Source organism: Corticium candelabrum, chromosome 14 (genome assembly GCF_963422355.1).
Source record: "Corticium candelabrum chromosome 14, ooCorCand1.1, whole genome shotgun sequence".
Taxonomy (NCBI): Eukaryota; Metazoa; Porifera; class Homoscleromorpha; order Homosclerophorida; family Plakinidae; genus Corticium; species Corticium candelabrum.
Window position 1 is genome coordinate 944,209 of NC_085098.1, and position 20,636 is coordinate 964,844.

The 20,636-nt window shown below is 39.8% G+C and overlaps 2 protein-coding genes and 1 non-coding gene across 6 annotated transcripts; 1 reads left to right on the forward strand and 2 right to left on the reverse strand.

Moving 5' to 3' along the window:
• Positions 1 to 1,034: 1,034 nt before the first annotated feature.
• On the reverse strand, positions 1,035 to 17,587 carry LOC134190231 (eukaryotic translation initiation factor 2 subunit 3, Y-linked-like). Its single transcript, XM_062658663.1, has 14 exons — positions 17,441 to 17,587; positions 17,321 to 17,384; positions 17,024 to 17,085; positions 16,898 to 16,963; positions 8,876 to 8,997; positions 8,721 to 8,815; positions 8,499 to 8,657; positions 8,313 to 8,447; positions 2,614 to 2,708; positions 2,407 to 2,551; positions 1,648 to 1,703; positions 1,483 to 1,596; positions 1,254 to 1,426; positions 1,035 to 1,190 (listed from the first exon to the last, which is right to left on the reverse strand). Exons 1-14 carry the CDS (start codon positions 17,486 to 17,488, stop codon positions 1,136 to 1,138), a joined length of 1,389 nt encoding a protein of 462 aa, XP_062514647.1. The 5' UTR covers positions 17,489 to 17,587; the 3' UTR covers positions 1,035 to 1,135.
• Trnaw-cca (transfer RNA tryptophan (anticodon CCA)) lies at positions 2,230 to 2,313 on the reverse strand. The gene is given in 2 exon segments: positions 2,230 to 2,265; positions 2,278 to 2,313. It is a non-coding gene; the product is annotated as a tRNA-Trp (tRNA).
• Positions 17,588 to 17,597: 10 nt separating the features above from the next.
• Positions 17,598 to 19,824, forward strand: LOC134190232 (ubiquinol-cytochrome-c reductase complex assembly factor 1-like). Of its 4 annotated transcripts, none has more exons than XM_062658665.1 (3): positions 17,598 to 17,749; positions 18,654 to 18,823; positions 18,892 to 19,824. In XM_062658665.1, the coding sequence occupies exons 2-3, from the start codon at positions 18,798 to 18,800 to the stop codon at positions 19,634 to 19,636; spliced, it is 771 nt and encodes a 256-aa protein (XP_062514649.1). In that variant the 5' UTR covers positions 17,598 to 17,749; positions 18,654 to 18,797; the 3' UTR covers positions 19,637 to 19,824. The 4 variants fall into 4 exon arrangements, with proteins under 4 accessions (XP_062514649.1, XP_062514650.1, XP_062514651.1 ...); XM_062658666.1 differs by having other exon boundaries at positions 18,702 to 18,823; XM_062658667.1 differs by having other exon boundaries at positions 18,757 to 18,823.
• The last annotated feature ends 812 nt before the right edge of the window (positions 19,825 to 20,636 follow it).

Sequence of the window (20,636 nt, forward strand, 5' to 3'; positions counted from 1 at the left end):
AGAGTTTCCATGCGACATATAAGGGGAGACTTAGCCTCGTACCAGACCCTCTCGCGCTGTCGTGTCCGATTCCCGTATAACACGACAACGCCGGAGGGTTTGGGATCATCCCGCCTACCGTTTATACTACTAATGATCAAATCAGCTCGTATGTCACCAAGCCTCAGGCTATTAATACGATTAGTCTAATAGTTATTCTTATGTGTCACACGGAATGTCTTGCAACCGACTTGACCTTCCATTCGTACTCTTCTTGTTTCCTTTCAATGTTGGTATCCTGTCCCTACGCAAGCTCTACGTATTTGCCAACTCTCTGGGAGAGAGGACTTCCTCTCCAAGAGACTCTAGAGCGGAAGTCCTAGTAGTCAACACCGTGGTAATTTGACGGCACGCGCTGCCAGGCTCCAGATGTTCCCGAAGCGTACACGAGCTTCCCAATTCGTATTGTTCTCGTAGCCTTGCACAGTAATAGAGTGGCACCTAGTGCATCCCTATTCCAAACTACATAGACTGCTGATCGAATCACATTGAACCTCATGACACACAGCTTCAGATAACGTGAATCGAACTCAGGATCGTGTGAATGAATCTCTTTCCATGGAATAAAATGAATCTTCCCATGGAGCTACAGCAACGAAATGTAAACAGTGAATGTATGCAATCGAAAAGCACAGCTAACAATAATTTTAATGCAATGATGGCTTCATAATTAACAATTATAATAATAATAAAGAGCATAAAGTTGACGCTGGTGACGTGCTGACACTTAGATGACGTGGGGGTCAGTAGGTGAAGAAAGTAGGCGGGATGATGTCAGACCCTCCAGCGTTGTCGCGTTATACGGCCACATACGGGAACCGGGCACGACAGCGCGAGAGGGTCTGGTACGAGGCTAGGTCTTTTCCTGAATCTACAATAATGGTGCATTAATTGAGGTGGTTAAGGACAGCGTGCTATTAGTTAATGAGACGTTCTCATGTTACATTTGCCACCCACAGTAACTGGACACAAACGCACATCATCACACATTCATATGCCACTCACATTAGCCTTCAAGTTCAGTAGCAAACATTCCATGAAAGCCACATTAGAGAAAACTACTAGTACACCTTACATACACAGTGCAATGTATTAGCTATAAATCAGCTTGAATAGTCACCCCCTTTCTAATCTGTCCCCATCCAATCAACCTAAATCACAACAAAACCATTCACAATGATGCAGACTAGAGTCACCCTTACTCATGTACTCACCTCCAATGTCTTTCTACTCGTCGACTAAGAGCAATCTTCTCTCCCACTTCAGTGCAAACCGGAGCTGTCAATGATATTTTTGCAAGATCAGCTCTGACTGCAGTCACCCTACCACCAGTCGACAACGATCCGATGTTTACCATGAGCACTTCATTCTTACTGAGTTTCTGAACCTGACATGAACACTAATATCATTTGCCAGCAAAAACAAATCAGAGACCCGACACACCTTTGCAGCCTTTTTGTCACCTTCAGTTCTCACTCCCAACAATCGACGTAAGAGAAAGTAGCTAATCTCAAGTTCAGTAAAGATGTCAGGTAATGAACCCACAGAACCAAGTACCTAACAGCAACCGTTGTTTGATAGGAGGTCACTATAGAACTAGAAACTTACCTGACCAACCATACGGTCTGCTCTGCACAGCGTAGGATCTACCTTAGTTCCAACACCTACATGCACACACAATATATAAACTTTTATGTAAACAAATAACAAACATAATAAGATTATCTTCTAAGACAAACACAGAGTTATCTACGACCAAGGTTTGGCTAACTACAGCAACATAGCTATTGCATAAGCACAGTTACAATTATTAACTGAAAAATTAAGAATTACTAATTAAATTAAAATTAACAAAATTTACTTTTTATTCCTGAAACAAAACAGTGAAATCTGTAGAGTTTGCACGTATGTCACAGGATAGTTGTTCAAATCTAAGCGTCATTTTTTATTCACTGCATTAGCGTATGGCAAAGTGAGCGCCGTCCGAAAGTATGCGGCAGTGAGGTCTGGCTGCGCAGTTCCGAACATGCGCACTAAAAGTTCAGAATACATATTCAAGAGGTTGTAACTAAAACAAACATAACAATAACTATACTGTACAAACGTTAAAGGACAAAGCATAAAATAAAATATAAATAAAAAATAAAGAAAGTAATACAATATAGTAACAAAAACAAAGAAAAATAACCATGACCCTGACGTGATTCGAACACGCAACCTTCTGATGCATCACAACGTCTGGAGTCAGACGCGCTACCATTGCGCCACAGAGTCACACTGACAAGGAGCATGCAATACAGACATTTAACCAGTATAAGAGGGTCTGCCACACGTTCGGGACTAACTGATCATTGGGCTTTTACTCACCTATCAACCCACCCGGTACAGCAAACTGTAAATCATTGGATTCAGTATACATTGCAGTCACTCGAGATCGAATGGGTGTACAAATGATTCTTCCTTCTCCATCTTTAGATACAATTCCTGGTCGAATTTCAATCTCCTGTCCAACCTAAGAAACACACTTGTGCATCACGGTACAACTAGTCATGCACATTGACTACAATACCATACCCTGAGAACTCCTTTCAATATGCTGCCACCAGCAACACCACCTTTTAGATCATCAACTTCACAACCAGGTCGATTTACATCAAATGAACGTATAACTGCAAAAAACCAGGTCGATTTACAGCAAATGAACATATAACTACAAACATAAAACCAGGTCGATTTACATCAAATGAACGTAATTAACGTGTTTCTTCCTCTCTTAATGTCAAAGTACTACAAGCTAGTGTTCCCATCTAACAAGCTAGAGTAGAAGACTATTGTCACAAAGCTTAAATGTGACTGATACAAATCACACCAGTACAGTTGTAAGTGCACAATGCATCTGCTATCAGATATCAGCCAATAAAGGCAGCCTCGGAATATCTCAGAATTGGTTTGGTTGATTTAGACAGATAACATATCGTGCACACGTAGAAGTCTGATTTGAAATGTGAGGTTGGCAATGAGTTAGGAGCAACAAGAGCTCTCCAATATGGGAAAACTTTTGCTTGAGAGAGGGGATACTCAACTTGCTGTCTGCAATGTTAGCAGTAAGTCAGCTTATTGTGGCAAAACGTACAGTACACCACGAATATGACTTAATATTTATTAAGTTGTCAACATTAAGAATGTCAATAAAATATCGAATCAGCTACCAGTATCGGCCTATATTAGTCTAGATTATGTTATCTGAAATTAAGTAAAATTGTTTTATTGGTGTAACCTTATAAAAATTTAGAGAAAGCAAGACCATTGACTGTTGCATCCAGTAAGCAACCACATTTCCACAAACATTAATAGGAAAGACTCGCTCCGGCACTATTTACTACTATATAATACAGTAAATTTTTTAAAAAGTCCAATCTGTTAACAACAGCCTCTCACAAAGTTTTGGTTTAATTAAAGTATGTGTATTCTAACTATAAACTAATTGAAGAGTTATATTTATCTCCAATTCTAGACTTTCAGCAACACGTAACAGTATAGAGGTGTATTTAGTAAATAGATGATGTGCATTTGGCACAACCACGAGTGTGGTGACATACAGTGCAGCAGCATTCTAATACATAGTGTCAGGGGCGAGTGAGAAAAAATGGCGACAAAAACAGAAAAAATGTCCATGAAGACTCTGGTAGACAACTACTCAGATGTGTTTGACAGGGCATTGGGAGGAACTCTACACGTAGACATGAAGTGGTACTAACAGTCAGAAAAGTGCCAATTGATATTAAGCCATGACTAAAAAAAGAAAGAATTAGCAAGAAAATAAAGAGACTGAAAAGTTCAGTAAAGGCAATTGAGAACTTGATGCAGAAGGCAGTAAAGTCCACAAAGATCCGTGGTTGGCTCTTGTGAACCAGAGGAATACCTCACAATTAGACTACACTCAAGTACAGCTCAGCGTTGTTCAGTCAAAGAACAAATACAATGTTCCTCATAAAGGCAGATTTACTGAAGCCGCACATGGTGGAAGAAGTCCCAGAACAAATCTAAAATCCTGATATATATTGAAGGTGATCGCCTCGTGAAGTTAATGCTCTTGGTGAAGCACAGAAATCCAATAAGGAAAAAAGCAAGAAATTTTCGAGTAGGTTGTAGCAGTTCCTACTGCTATGACTGTTTGCATCAATGTCATTTGCAAAGAAAGGTCCCCTTCTGGGAATGAACACTTGGTTCAGTGTTCTTTGCTGGTTTGGTCTGTTTTTTGGTTATGACTATGACGCGTCTCGGCTTGTCTTCCTGGCTATGTCAATTCGTCTTGCTTCTTCTTATCACTTCTCTGGTGGACATCGTGGTCAGTCAGGAGTCTGACGTTTGCCGCACTTTCACTCCGCTCTTCGAGCATCAGCACTCTTCAGGTCTAATCGTCTATCTGTGGTTTTCATACAGTCTCTTTCATCAAACGTGTCTCATCCCGCCTTCCTTCTCATCACTTCACTAGCTGGTGGACATCACAGTCAGTCAAAGTCTGAAGTTTGCCACACCTTCACCCAACTCTTTCAGCATCCAGTGCTCCTCAGATTACTTCGTTATTCTGTGGTGTTCTTCAAGTCCTATTCATCTTACGTGTGTCATCCCATCTTCCTTCTTCTTGTCACTTCTTTGGTGGACAGTGTGGTCAAGCCATTTCATTTTTCGTCTCCAGAACTGTAGTGTAATTGTTTGACATATACATAGATATGTATGTGAAAGCATGTATGTATATATATAACGATTGATACCGATGCCCACTCTTACAGAAGAACTGAACACAAATTCAACTGTACATACCAACGCTACCGAGTTGATGATACCGTATTTGCCCATAATAACGCCCTGGGCGTATAGAAAATGTATGTATAAATTCAACTGTACATACCAATGCTACCGTGTTGGTGATACCGTATTCGCCCGTAACAATGCCCTGGCCATATAGAAAAGAAAGTTTTTCCTGGGCGTATACTCGGATGGTAGGCGTTATTTTGGTCCTAGACGTATACATGATCACAAAATGCTGTCGTTTGGCCACGCAGTCATCATCCAGCTTCCAGAAGTCGTTGTTGTCATCATCCTCATCCACCATCATCCAATACTTGTAATCTGGGAGGCCTCGATATTTACACTATTGTCCTTACTGCAATCCAGGTTCACAGATATGCCACACTTCTTGACGGAGTGGATAACCATGTCTTTGTCGGAGCACACCTTCTGCCAAGCATTCGCAACCCATTTCATGATGAGGATGCTTCGCTCAGAAGTCAACATCTTGTTCTCCGTGTGCACAGTTTTAGGTTCTCTTGCTGGTGCCCCTCGTGGTCTGCCCAAACTGCATCTTTGAATTGTCTATTAAGGCACACTTTGAGTGGTTGTATGTGACTTGTGCAGCAGCTCAATCACATCGTCTGTCTGCTGTGCGCGATGCATATCAGCTACCAAAATCTTCCAAGTGGACAAAGAAGATAAGTTAGTGAAGATGTTGCCCCATTTGGACTCGATCCACTCTTTCATGACTGCACCAACACTCCATGCATTCACCTGAAACATAACACGGACTCATGGATCCCAACCATCCTTCTCCTTCTTTGCAAGGTGTTTGCCTTGGCCCTGGAACACGATCAATGGACAAACGCACGCAACTGATACAATCTGCAAACACAGTCAGCTACACTGTACACTGCCTTGTTTCAAGGCCTGATGCTGCACTTGCCCACCACATTTCCTTTGCACCAGTCTCATTGTACGTCTTTCCATCATCCAAGACAAAAGGCAACAGGATTTGATCCATGTTTGCCAGATCAGTGGCAGAAAGCATACTACTCTCTCGAACAGAGCTTGAACGAGAGCTTGTGGTGCTTTTAAGCAACATGGGTCTTCTTCCCGAAGCTCAAGTAGAAACAAACACGAAATCTTCTGAACCAGTGTTCTAAGAATTTGAAGTTCGACACGTCAGGATACAGTTCTTTTATCAAGACCTTTGCACGAGCTGTCCACCACCACCGCTTCACCCTCTTCCCTCTAACCTAACCTCTGCTCATGTAACTCTTCGTGGAGCCGCTTCTCCATGAGGGAAAAAAGGAATGTCGTCCTCGGCCTTTATATCGGCATCCTGCAGCTTACTTTTAAATGTTCTCCTCTAAACTCCGCCATTCTCAAATTCTGTTTGGAGAGACTTTGAATTGCCTTGCAGTTGCCAAAATATTCCTGCCATTTGTTTCATACTACATCAAAGCTTTTAGCTTGAACTAGCGCATGTATGATCTCCTCTTTGCAACAGACAAACCAGAGTTGGCAGCAGTATCAGTCATGAGTCTACCGGTAACCATGCACTTTCACTCAACATTGACACCTGCCACTTCCGGGCTTTTTCCAGGGATACAATAGTGTGACGGCCCGCCAGCTATTGATCAGGACCGCCGCGTTATTTGTCAGACGCCCATGCTGTAGGTCCAGCCACGCTAGGGAGCTGTGCTGTGGTGATGCATGTGCACTAACTATCAAATGATAATTGACAGCGTCATGCAAAGTTACTTGACAGCACAACACGTAATTACAGTTCTGTTGACCTTTTACTATCATAGTGCCAAGTAAAGCTGAGAGTGTTCTGTTTACAGTGTGGGAGATCTTTATCCTACCAATTCAAAGCGTGATAATTGAAATCAAGACTTCATGCTTGTAACACTAAACTAAAAACATTCTCACATAATACAGCTAACTCAGTTCAGTCATGTCTAGGAACGCTTGGTGCATGGTAGATGGTGTGTCAGTGCTATTGAAGGACTACCTTTGAAACAGTTTGACTTTTGGCATACTTGCGACTTGTGGGCTTGTGCAGCCAATCATCAGCTACAAGATGTTGCATTCCTAACAACCTGAAAATCTTTTGAAGCTATGGAATAGGACCACGCTCGTGCAGAATGGCTTGACTAACTCTTTCTAATATTCTATGCATGCGTATCCTGGGACGTATACTTGGGCATGGGTGTAATTTCGATACAGGTGTTATTACAAGAAAATATGATATATATATATATATATATATATATATATATATATCGCAACTTCAATTGACATGACAAGAGAGAGGCTCGCTTCGCTCGCCAATAACCTTGTCACCTAACAAGTAAAGCCTACACCAAAACACCTCAGACTGACACCAGATCCAGGTATTGCATTCAGTTCTGTGACTTGCACATCTATTTGTAACCTCTCCTACAAGAATGTGCATTTAGAATAAGAAACAAGACATCACTGGCCAATGTGTAAATGAATGACATAAATATCAAAAACTTTTGGAGCTTCAAGCTTCACTGCAACATCAGATCAAGGTACAATTTTAGAAAAGAAAAAAACAACCAATATTCACTCCAATATGCAGCAATAAACACACATGCACCTGTAACCCAATATGCTTTCTTATAACACACAAGATCCAAGACAAAATGTAATAAACAATCAAACTTATAGCCAACTGCTAACATATATTACAATGCAAAATACTAGAACGGCTAGATTTAGTGAGACCAGACACAAACATACTAACCTCTAGTTAATTAAATTTATGTCACATGCAATTAGTACAGCTGGTAAAGAAGCGATATCAAATTCCTCATAGGAAAGCACACTCCCATTAAATTCACATAAATAAGATGCGAGCAAACTTCCTAAATGCTACAGCCGAAGAAGACTCATTTATTGCTGACTGTGACAAGACACAGAAAAAAGTTCTACCATGGTGACAATTGTCATAATCAATTCCAAAGTACCTCAGCAACAACTGTTTTTTCGCTTGCAGCCACTGCTTAAAATAGAGCAGAAGTTTTTACACTACCGTTCAAGCTTATGACACTGGTGTCTTCAAGATCCATGTGTAAGCACAAACACATCTGTCAATGAGAAGACACTGTTGTTTTCCAAATCAAGCTTCAACCACCAAGAACAAATTAACGCATATCTTCAAGTTGTTGATTTGTCTAATGCTACCACACAAACAATAAAAGATACTGCAACAACAGTGTTGTACAAAGATTGACTGCTTCAAAAAAACCTAATTTACTTAGAATACATTTGCATGTTGCAAACTTTACAAGAGACAACATCAGTTAATATCCATTAATCAAACCTCCCCAGTTGAAAACAACAGATCAATGCTAGCCAAATGTTCAACTACACTTATACGTAAACTGTATGTCTACATTGCTAAAACCAAACGGATAGACACATTAAGAGAATTATAACCCTACCTATTAACCGTGGATCTGAAGTAAAATCACGCAAAGGAACAGGAATCTTCTTCACTATATATTCACAGACAACATCAATATTGTACTTGAGCTGAGCAGAAATTGGAATAATTGGTGCAAGTTCAGCAACTGTACCTGCAAAAAGACATGGAAAAGCGCTATAAAATATATAGTTAATTACCATACCTTGAACAAATTTAAGAATCTGTTGATAATTGTCACGCGCCTGCTGAGATTTGACTAAATCAATTTTGTTTTGCAAGATTAAGATGTGCTTTAGTTTCATTATCTCAATTGCTGCTAAATGTTCAGACGTCTGAGGCTGTGGACAAGACTCATTGCCAGCTAAAGATAACAAACACGTAGCTATACTAACAAAGCCAACCGTAGCTGAGTTGTGTATGTAACCAATTAAAAGCAGGGCAGCATCCATAACTGCTGCTCCATTTAACATTGTAGCCATGAGAATATCGTGTCCAGGACAGTCCACAAATGACACATGCCTAAATAGTACATTTTATTCATACTGTCATATTATTAATTACCGCCAATCTGCTGTCAACCTGAGTAAGCGAAAATTTCCTTTGATACCCTGCACCTCAGCTGGAAACACATCCGGTGCATTACTTCCACGTGAGCAATAACTGTCTGGACGAATCACTCGATAGTCATCAAATTTATATACCTGCAAATAAATCATATCACACCAATCATTCAAATATAGAGATTTTCAGCTGTCAATGGTGTTAGTATAATATACATAATCTATGGGTAGTTAATTCTTATCCCAAATCAGTAAATACCAATATGAATGTTACTCTTCAGAAAAAATAAGTACCCCAGATAACATAATAGTGCCAAAGATGCTAACGTACTTTTGGAAAATGTAAGCTGCATTTTGTCCAAATGAATGCCTCAGCGTAGTTATTCTATAATTACATTGGTCAAAAGTATAAATAAGATGCAAAAAAAGATGAAGCAACTGTTAATAAAGCTCTTAAACCTTCAACCCTCAAACCAACAAATCACACCTCAAGACAGCAAAAAGTACCACACAGTTCTCAGACCTAATGATTAATAGTAGCATACTAGCAGATAATTGCTGTACTGTCTGAAATGTTGAATACTGCAATGTAAATTAGTTGCAAATTCACTTGAAATGCTTGCCCTATCATTGTCCTACCCCCAGTGGCCAGTTTTTACATTTAGAGAATCTATAAGAGACAGATAATGCGTGATACCAAAACAGCTCAAGTCACTTATACAGTACCATGTACACAGAGACCAGATTTACACTATTCAGGCTGACCTAAGGCCTGTCCACACTTGCAACTGGATCGCGATAAATCCAATCCACATTGCCAGGCGGTTTCGATCGCAATCGGTTGAATCCAATTAGAAATAATGGGCGTTACCTCCACGTTCGCTACGCATGTAGTCGGAACATCTAGCACTCCTCACTCGTCTTTGTTCTCCCTCACCTTACGTCGCTGTGTCAATGCTTTCCACAAGCAAAGAAGCCGCACATACACATCGGTCATTAGTCACATGATATCGAAAATGAGGCAGAGGTAGCGTTTTCAAAATGCAGTGTGGACGCTCACTATCCCAATCGGATCGCGCGCGATCCAATCTGGTCTAGTGTGGACGAGGCTCTAAGCAGATACATGATCTTAGGCCATTTAAACAGATTTCTTTCATTCCAAGTCAGTCATAAAACTGTAATTTAAAAAGATCAGGCTAGATCAACCTAAAACAGACAGTATGCTCTTACAGCACGAGGTTTAGCAGACTACCCCTATACCTAAAAAAGTTCTATGGGCATGCACTTTCAAATAAAGAAACAACTTGTTATCATAGCCCATGTTACATACTGTAGCAGGATCAAATGGTACACCCACTAACACATCTACTACATCAAACACCTAACTGCTACCACTCATGTACCAATTCATCTACTAGGGGTTTTCTAACAATGCACTTATAGTCACTGCTTAGGTGTACTTCTTAGCAGAGCTCTTCATAGATGTCTTGTTCACCTTTTGTCATGCCTGTATTGATGACTTCTTCTCAAGTATTTTTCTACCACATATCACCGTTTACTTTAAAGTGTTGCTACAGATCCTCAAACTATTCTAGAAAATTCTACGGCTTGGCAAATGACATGGTACAGAATGTACATGTAAAACGTGCTGAGGTCTGGGTGTCCAAGATCATCTCATTTCTATGAATGCAGAATGTCTTGGTTACCAGTTCTGGTAATCCTCATAGAGACATGCCCTTCTATGTTGGGTAATATGCAGGACTAGTGCACTATAGTTGTAAAAATACTATAAGACTTCATTACTTACTGAGACACACCCACTATCTGCAGCCACAACCACTACAATTTTTGGCAAAAGCAAATAATCAACATAAAGAGAATACACACTACGTAAAGTCCAACAGTCAGTTTCACAGTGGTGAGCCAACTTCCTATGAACTATGTATTACATATGCCAGAAACATCAAACTTTTGTGAATTTGTCTTGATCTCCCAACCCTAGTTGGTACTACAATGCGCACAGCATAAACATCTGCGTGCACTGCACATTAGCAACTCAACGGGGCATGTAATTCAAATTCAGTAAACTTCACCAAGCAGAAAGAGTGTGACACCTGTTCAAATGTATCTACGATAAGACCACGTCAAATGGCATAGAATAAATCATTTTTTAAAAAGTTCAAACATCTCACTCTATAATTTCTTTAAATAATCTAGGCTCAAATTGTCTCCAATTTGATGCAACATAACTTACAACGCTCTTCGCAAACTTGCAATTTGAGGCTCCACTTTGTCTAATAGTGCTCTGAGGCCCCTACGAGGCACATTTCTCCACTTCATAATTACTACACCATTCAACAAAACCCATTGCCATTTGATTAAAAGCATCCTAATATAACCTGCAATACAGTAAACAGATTGAATTGCTGGGGATATAACGTTGTTTCCCCAAGACGACGCTGAAGGTCAGTCTCAAGTGATGGACTTTGCTGACAGTGCTACGAAAGAGCCGCTACCCAAATGACTAGCAGCTGCTCGAGTACATCTAAGCACTGTCAATGGCTGGCAAGCAAACATCTTTTCCTTAGATTGAATTGGAAAAAAAGGGTGGCATAGTTGCAAAGGCTTCCTGCAAGTACTGCAGACAACAACCAGATCTCATCCGGTCACGTCGAAGGCAAATGGTATTAATAAAATTAAATAGTTTCGTAGAAGCAACATTGCCACCGTGTCAAAGGAAAAAAAGGCGCACAAAGGCAAAGGCCAGCGTCCACTTAAAGATTCGTTTTAAAACCAAGGCTTGAAGTCTCAGATAGCCAACATACTCTTCAATAAAGTCACATATCATTATCTCAGAGCTACTAGATTTAGATTAATATGATTCTGATCAGGTTAACTGGACATGAAATGCAGGTCATCATTAGATTGAAAAGATGACTCAATAGTCATCAAGTGTTTAGTTACTAATGGATTTCTAATCTGAACAAGTTGTTGTTCTTCATCTAGGACATTTTCAGGCAAAGGACTTAGGTGAGTAAATTCAAGAGAGAGTAGGTGATCTAGACATTTGACACCTTCTCTCTATCTTGTCTGAATGCTTATGTCCATCTACACATACTGTACACCTTTATTACTATATAGATGGAGTTAACACTTAAACCCCAGTTCACATAGCCATCTCATAAATGTCGACAAGCTCATCCTCTTTGGAGAAGCTAATGAGTTAGATAAGAGCCAAATTTACGTACTGACAAAGTCCTTGCACTCATATTCAATTTGCCCTCGACTTTTGAGTTCTCTCTAGCTCATTTCAGTGCCTTTTGCTTCCATTCTTTGTTGCAAGAGATTGTTGTGCATTCATACTTTCCCCAAAGCTCACTTCTCATCTCTTAAAATAACCTTTGCAACAGTGCTGCCTGATCCATTGCATGTGATTATCTTCTCTCCAAATTTCACAAAGCAGCAACAAGACCATTGTTAGGTCTTCATGAAGCCAATAACCTTACCCAATTACCGACGCAATCCACAAGGTTTCGTCCATTATTGCTTCTTTCGTCACATGTTCTACACTGAGACTTGGGAGTTGCAATTGGCTCTTCATATGACATATGCAAAAGGAAACACTCTTCTTGGGTAGAGTCTATTTAGTTCTCTTCTTAATCATTACACCGGCCTTGCTCAACAGTTTTTGCACATTTACTCCAATGAATAAAAGCCATATCGCACAACAGTCAACACTAGATTAAGCAGCAACAATAGCAATAAACTGTTCATTGTGGGCCGGCCAATTAACAAAAGAGTACGCCCTCTTTAACAGTTAATCACATATAGTCTTTCTAAATCTATTGCCACTTGCTGTGTTGCTACTCTGCTCAATGCAACTCTTGTAGAGCCTGTCTTACTAATTCCAATACAGCATGACAAAAATTTACTTATCAATTTTGCCACGATCTTTCCCACTATCTGTTGTTCATAGAACACCATTCCTTTTTGTAGAAGTTATTTTACATCAAAATTTTGTAGGTTAAATGTATTCGTAGGTGAGGCAACCCTAAATACGACAAGACATTTTGATTCTTCAAATGACGTTAGAATAGAACAGTGTAAACGAAACATCCAATCTCAGCTTTCAAGATGTTCAACAGTTACCTACTATAGAGTTGTTGGTTGAAAAGTTATGGCCCCTTATTTCCTGGATGCTGCAACTAAGATGCGTATACTATCATTGGAATCTCATTCCTTTTTCTTTTCATTGTCCTTCTCCTCCTTTCCTTGGTTCGTTCTCTTCTGTTTAATATACGGTGAATAGTACTTATCATTCTCAGTCTGAACCTCCATAAGTCTAGTAATTGCATTGAGTAAGTCATCATCTCACTTGCTTCCTTTATGCCTTGGTTTTCTCTTCAGCATCGGTTTGCTGTGAAGATGTCAGGATAATTACAAGTATGATAAAGAATCTAAATTTTCTTGATCAGTCACTGTAAAAGAGCACCTACAAATAAAAAATTCTGTTTCATATATGTCCTCAACTGAATGAATCATCACCTAATAAATCAGCTAAAATGTCTACCACAAAAACAACAAAAAGTTTACAAACAGTTGCCAAAGACGATATTCATGTCTCGAAAAAGTTCCGTGCTCGACGACTCTCCTGACAATTTGTTGTCATCTTTCATCTTTTTAATAATCTATTCTCAGCCTTTTTAGTCTTCGCTTGACATTCATCTTGCACTGTTCTAGTGTGCACCAATGCCCTCATTAGCCATGAAATATTCTTGAAACTAAGTCTTTTGTGTCAACACCCTTCTAGCTTGTCTTTGTCTTCTCCCCCTGCCAATGTGTCCAAGTGAAATCTTCTAAGCACGATACATGATTGCTAATTTCAACCTTAGTCTAACTTTGTGACCGTAAAAGCCCTCACAAAATAGTCACATCAAAGTGCCAAGAAGTCAATACTGAAGCAAAAGAATTTAGACTACCAGATTATGAGATACATTGCAAATAACCAATACAGCTGTGTCATTCGCAATATAGAAAAGTCTAAAAACTTGACATGACTGATATTAGTTTAGTAACTCAAAATGCGCTGAAACGTGTGACGTTCACGGTTTTGCCTATGATCTATATATATATATATATATATATATATATATATATATATATATATATATATATATATATATATATAGATCTTGTTTCTGTTACTTTTTATACAATCCCTACATCCATTTCTTTTTCCAGAGAAAATGTTTTTAAAAAATTCTATTAACCAGAGCAATTTGAATTTTATTTAGTAGCAGTAAGGTAGTGTGATTGAAAGAGACTTGGTTTTTCTATAATGGTCGGAGTGACTGCACATGAGCAAAGGGTATACATCAAAATTGAAACACTGCGTGGTAAGAAGCAGAAGACATCCACATTGCATTTGACAGAAGTCTGCCGAGATCAAGTGCTAGCAGCCAGGACAGTGAGGAAATGGGTAGCAAGATTTGGTAAAGGGAGAGAATCCATCAAGACAATGAACAATCAGGCCATCCTCAGACATCGACAAGGAAAAGAAATGTTCAGGCTGTTGATGAGCTAATGCAGCAAGATTGGCTCTTTACTTGCAAAGAGGTAGCAAAAAAGGTGGGAATTTCACCTGCATCCGCATATCAAATTCTTTTGTCGCATCTTGGCTACAGAAGGATTGCTGCCAAGTGGGTGCCACACATGCTGATACGACCAGAAGCAAATGCAAGTAAATCTTGCTCATCAGCTGTTAGATTGGGTATGGTAGGAAGGTGATTCGTTTCTCAAACAAATCATAGCTATAGACGAGACTTTGTTGAGTGTATGAACCTGAGTTGAAGCGGTAGTCTTCAGAATGACGCCATCCAGGATCTTCTAGTTCCAAAAAATTCAAGCAAGCGGTAAGCAGATTGTAGATGATGGCAATCGTTGCCTATGATTGGACTGATTCACCATAATGTTCCAGCACATCAGGGAGTAAACAATTACTACAAGAGTTTTTATGGACAAACTGCGACCAACTTGGCATAAGAACGACCACAACTTCTGCAGATACACCAACACACAATGCCAGTTGCCATGCTGCCAACGTTGTTACCGAACTCTTAGCCTTATATGAGTGGGATGTTCTTTCTCATCCCCGAACTCACCTACCACGAGTCCTTCAGACTTTAATTTGTTTCCAAAAATCAAAAGCCATTGCATGGAAGATTTGAAGACTTGCTCAAGATTAATGCATGCAGGGCCGATGTAATTGAAGATATTTTAAAAACGGTCTTGCTTGTGGCATATTTAGCCTTCCTAAGTGATGGCAGTCAGTTGTAGATGTGAAGGGAGATAATGTAGTTAGATTGCAAATGGAATAAGTGGCATGCCACAAACTTTGGAAATGGTTCTCGTACCGTACACTGACCCCGAGTTAGGTGTCAGCATCAAGCGGTGCGATTCAGATTGACAGCAAAGCAAAGTACATGCTATTGGAATAGTCTCTCACACGATGGCATTTACACTCTTGATCCATGCAATCATTATCTATATATATAAAGGAGAGTTGTCTGTGTGTCTGTGTGTGTATTCGTATGTAGGAGAGAATTTCCAAGACGTGAGTCTGATCACCAACGAATTTGGCTCGCACAAGATAAATCCATGCAGGTCGAAAGTGAGATTGTCGTCATTTTCCGGGCTTATCTCGAGACTACACAATTTCCTGCCGATCAAACCCACCTCCACACAAATATCTCTGAAACGGCAAATCAAAAATCTCCACCGAATTTAAACTGCCCGTTCCTGACCTCGGATGGTATGCGCAAAGCGTGTCTTTTACTGCAAGCAATGTTGATAAAAGCAAGGTATCTTTTAGTATATCCAGGTTCTTGAAAAATACGCCTCTGCGTTTGCCACTTTATGCGCTCCAAATATCTGCCCCATTCGATACACCTGTTCCCTGTAACGGCAACAAAGTCTTCGAAGCGACAACACATGACTGTCAAACTAGGCCTTTGTTCATGTAGGACCTGCATACAATTACGTTTTGACCACTGGCGTCATACATCACATTCCATCGACATCACGGCACCTGCTGCGAGCAAGAAGAAACTCGCTAGAAATTTTGAAAACAGCATCAATAATGGGGTAACGTTTTCTCGATGTCTCAGAAACTGTACAGTGCATAGAACTATGCACGAGTGAGTTTCTTGTGGAATCTAGAGTAAAAGTGCATCATTGGGAACATGCACTAAACTCCACTTTAATTAACAGATTGTGATCTGTGACGTCGTTATGCTGAACAAATCCGCATCCACTTGCATGCGAATTTTTCTGGAATAGTCCATCGAATCTCTACCGAATTTAACACCAAATTTACTCTGCCCATTCCTGACATTGGAATGTATGCACGGAGTGTCGTTTATTGTCGGGACGTCAAAAAAGGCAAGATAGTTTTGCATATACATGTATCTGGGTCTTTAAATTTTACTTTGTCTTCAATGAGATATTAATTAACTAACAATTAATAATGCAATCAGCCCGGGCAAAAAACAGGATCTGTAATGGCATATATTCTACTTTGAGATAATCGATCTCAGAACGGGATATCATTGAATGGAATATACCTCTGAAAGAACTCTTCATGAGAAGTCTGTCCGGTTGCTAATTCTTCAGAATGAAGTCAAAATGTATGTGAACGAGATATACTTAATAACAAATTGTTAGAACAGATTACTCATGTAACAATATAAATTAATTAACTTTATGAGAATTGTGTCCGCAAGTGCTAATTCTGTGAATATATATATATATATATACGCACGCATGCACGCGCACACACACACACACACACACACACACACACACACACACACTTCATTAATGCATACAACGATAAATTTACTAACAACTAATAATCTAATCTGCCCGTGAGGAGAACCAGCCAGTGAATTTGTCTAGTATGTTAGTAAATATAGATATATGCCCAAATTGCTACCCTAAACGTTTTAGATAGTTAAACAATACAGAAGTTAATGTACAGTACCTTTGCATTGGCGTATCCTAGCTTTATAGTAATGTTCCTCTCCATCTCATTTCTGAATCTTACAGTCTATGGTATTAAAAATGACTCTCGGTCACCATGTCTAAATCGAAACAATTTATCACTTACATGTACTCCAGAAATTGCCTTTACAACAGTAGATTTTCCATGAGCTACATGGCCTATTGTTCCTACATTGCAATAAATAATTTGCATAAATAAAAACTATTGTCTAATTGCTACTGACTCTATTTACTCAATAAATTACAAATTACATTACAGGTCCAATAACAATGCACAAAATTCACACCATAAGCGTTAATTATTTAGCAGGTAGTGCAATGTTGCAGCCACACAGCCTGTGTGCATAAATGTGGTACAAGTTACTGTATATCTTAAGTTTGCAGGAGAAAAAGCCATGCTTACCAATGTTGATAGTAGCCTGTCTCCCTATCACTTCTGGTGATAGCGGAGTAAGCTTGGCGGGGTCCTAACAAAGACACAAAATGAAAGAATGCTAGGAAACGCAATGCTCAACTCGCTTACGAGAGTGTCCAAGTCCTGTCTAGGCAGGTGAGATCCTATTTCCGCCATTCCAGCAAGAATCGATAAATTCAAAAGGTTTTCTAGCGCTGGTTGTAACCTATTTTCTTTCCACGTGGAATCGATGTTATTGCATCAGACAGCCGTACGCGCATGCGTATTGTTACGGCTTTTGACTGTTTCGAGTTCTTCCAGTGGCGGTATCTATTGCAGCTATCTTACACGCAAAGGTACAGTCGGATTTTAGTGATTTCGTGTGGACAAGTGTTTCTGACAATAAAAAGGAGAACAGTAGAACGTTGAAGCTGTAACGTAAGTTTGAAGTTGATTTACACAGTGTTTTCTTAGTGAGCTAGGAAGGTATTCAAGGGTTGCCGTTTCCTTGATGATGCATATAGGGCAAATTGTGATCCAATGGTAATTCTAATAATTAAGGCACAGCAAAGGCAAAGAAAGCTGTTATTGCCAGTGTGTCCATGATGATTGCCCCAAAGAAGATAACTTCAGTTTTTTTGAGAGGCTTGTTAGCGTTGATCCAGTGTGTAGAGGGATTTGGCTATTCTTTATTTACAACACTTTCTAATACAAATATTGAGGTATGATATCAATATCCGTTATTATGAATTGATATTAATATCAATGCTTGTGCCTCATTAACGTCTGTTGGTGTCCGCAAATAACACAAACAAAAGGAGAATTTATTAATTAATTCTCTGAGAGAAACAGAACTGATGACTCGACAGCTAAGTAAGTGTCTAACAGTCTCGAAATACAGATAGGTAGACCTGAACGGAATCTGATGACTCAAGTGCTAACTACTAACACGAATTGTTTTAAATTGTTGTTTGCACATGCAAATCACATGTACTTGTCTTGCAAACCACATGTACTTGTCAAAACTGTCAATCAATCTGTAGTGTGCACCTGCAAGCTAAATTTAGTACAACAGTTTATGACTTCTGCTACAATAACAGTTCTTGGCTTGTGGCACAAAAGTCTTGACAGTTGGGCCACAATTTGGGTCCCTTTGTCAACATCGATTACTGTAACAACCTTGTGTCTTGACAATACTAATTTGAAATGGCTCTGAAGTGGAAGCTGTAGTTGCGTGCTAGTAATTTTGAAGCGACTTGCTAGCATATGTTCCACTTTCACTTCACTCATGTTATCATGCAGTCAAAGTATATTGAGCCAGTCTATATTGTCTATTGTCTAGTACTTATTTGTGTAAATCCGATACCTTCAGCTTCAAAGTTGTGTATAGAGCGAGACATGAGTACAGACCAATCACCTGTTTTTGAACACCATTGGTGCACTAGATGGTCTAGAGAATGCGTGATGTTGCTGCTGCGCCATCAATATGTTTGAATCTCTGCCATTAGTGAGGTGTAGACGCTTGTTTACACATTCCTTTTTTGCTAACTTTTGAGTTTGAAAGATGTGCTTGTTTGTAGGGGTCACCTTGTTGCTATGGCAGCAACTCGATTACTAACAAGTCTGCACAACCGCATACACTCCTATTCTCTTCTGAGGATGTTATCTATCTCATTTAATGATTCAAATGGAATGAAACAACTCTGCAATGTTTTGCAGGCATCGTGTTTCAGCACAGAAAGACCACCATGGTTTGCTTCGTCTCGTCTGTTTCAGCCTTTGGGACATCGTGCGAAGGTGGTGCGTTGTGCGCTTGCTCTGTATGAGGCTTGCGTTCATAGAGTCGATTATCACTCTATCTACGAAGCATGTCGAATGCCGGATACTCTTCAGTCGTGGTTTCTTGTCAATAGTCTTCATGTCTGGTTCTGCCTTGTCAGATTGAAAGCCGAGGGTGGAGAAGGCCGTTTGGTGTACAAGCAACTGGTTCAAGCATTATGGGCAGACATCAGACAAAGAATGAAGGCAATGGGAATAAATTCTCCAACTGATACTAAAATAGGCATGGAACAGTTATCACAACAGTTCTTTGGACTCATTGTTGCTTTTGATGAAGGATTATTGAGTGATGACATGATATTGGCATCTTCTTTGTGGTGGAACTTGTTTTCAGAGAAGGAGACAACAGATTTCTTGGCTGTAGCCCAGATGGTGAACTATGTGAGATTACAAGTGAAACATATGGACTCAATTACAACTTCTGATCTCTTTTCTGATCATTCTATAACCTTTCTGAAATTTGAGCATTCTATTCTTCCTACATAGAATTAACTACTATCCAAGAAACTAGTTCATTATGTTACAGTGTGTGTATTTCACTACATGCTTTGTTGCTGTAAGTAATATGAGCTATTACTCCTCAGAAATCTGTCCTGCATTAAAGTTAAATGAGCAATTATGCTGGTACTTAACCATTTCTGTAAGATCATTAGATGTCAACCTAAACAATTGCAACAGTGTCAAAATCAACGTTCAGTGTGCTTACAGGATGCCGGGTTTACCTGTATGTTATTGGCTCCTAGCAAGGAACAGGGGCGTGCGGCGGAAGCTCCTTTGGATTGGGGGGGGGGAAGAGAAACAGACTGCCGCCTTTTGATTTTACTGGCTATGGTTGGTTTGTCATTGCTACTAATCTGTGGCAGAAGTCGCCAATCATTCACACATCATCAAGCGAGTCAACTGCAACACCATCCAATATTATTTCTTAATTAAATTCTACTTGCAAGCAACAAAACTTCCAAAATATTTTCTTCGATATGATAGTACGCTGAAACGAAGTTATGTCTATGTAGAATTCAGCAAATTCGGCTATTACTTGGCAAGGCGAAGTCCGGAGGAGGAAAGTCGACCTAGCCTCGCAAGCCAGGCTCTTCCGCGCAGTCGCTAACCGCACGTGAATCACACGAGGAGGAGGAGCTTTTACCGGAATTGCTCCAGCGAGAGAAGAGCCTGGTCGCTTTCGAGAACGTCATAGTGCCGTAGGACCCGCTTTAGATAATAGTCGACTGCGCTTCTAAGCACAAATGAGCAATCTGCACAACTGCGTTTACGCTTGAAACCAAACTGTTGCTTCTTAGTTACTTACCAGCAAGCTCTCCATGCAATCCAACAGAACTAACTCTAATACTTTAGATACTGAAGATATAGCAATGCCTCGATAGTTATTCACGTCCCTCATATTACTTGTTACGGGAAACTTTCTAGGAACCACAAAGTAAAGCGCGATAGTGTGCATGAACCACTGATGCAGCAGTCATCAGTTGTT

Excerpts from the sequence above, each read along its gene's own strand:
- LOC134190231 (XM_062658663.1), bottom strand. The coding sequence starts at position 17,488 with ATGGCGGAAATAGGATCTCACCTGCCTAGACAGGACTTGGACACTCTC. Across the intron at positions 17,086-17,320 it reads ACAGGCTACTATCAACATTG|GAACAATAGGCCATGTAGCT; the intron begins GTAAGCATGGCT and ends ATTGCAATGTAG. Across the intron at positions 1,597-1,647 it reads CAGACCGTATGGTTGGTCAG|GTACTTGGTTCTGTGGGTTC; the intron begins GTAAGTTTCTAG and ends GGTTGCTGTTAG.
- LOC134190232 (XM_062658665.1), top strand. The coding sequence starts at position 18,798 with ATGTTTGAATCTCTGCCATTAGTGAG. Across the intron at positions 18,824-18,891 it reads GAATCTCTGCCATTAGTGAG|GGGTCACCTTGTTGCTATGG; the intron begins GTGTAGACGCTT and ends GCTTGTTTGTAG.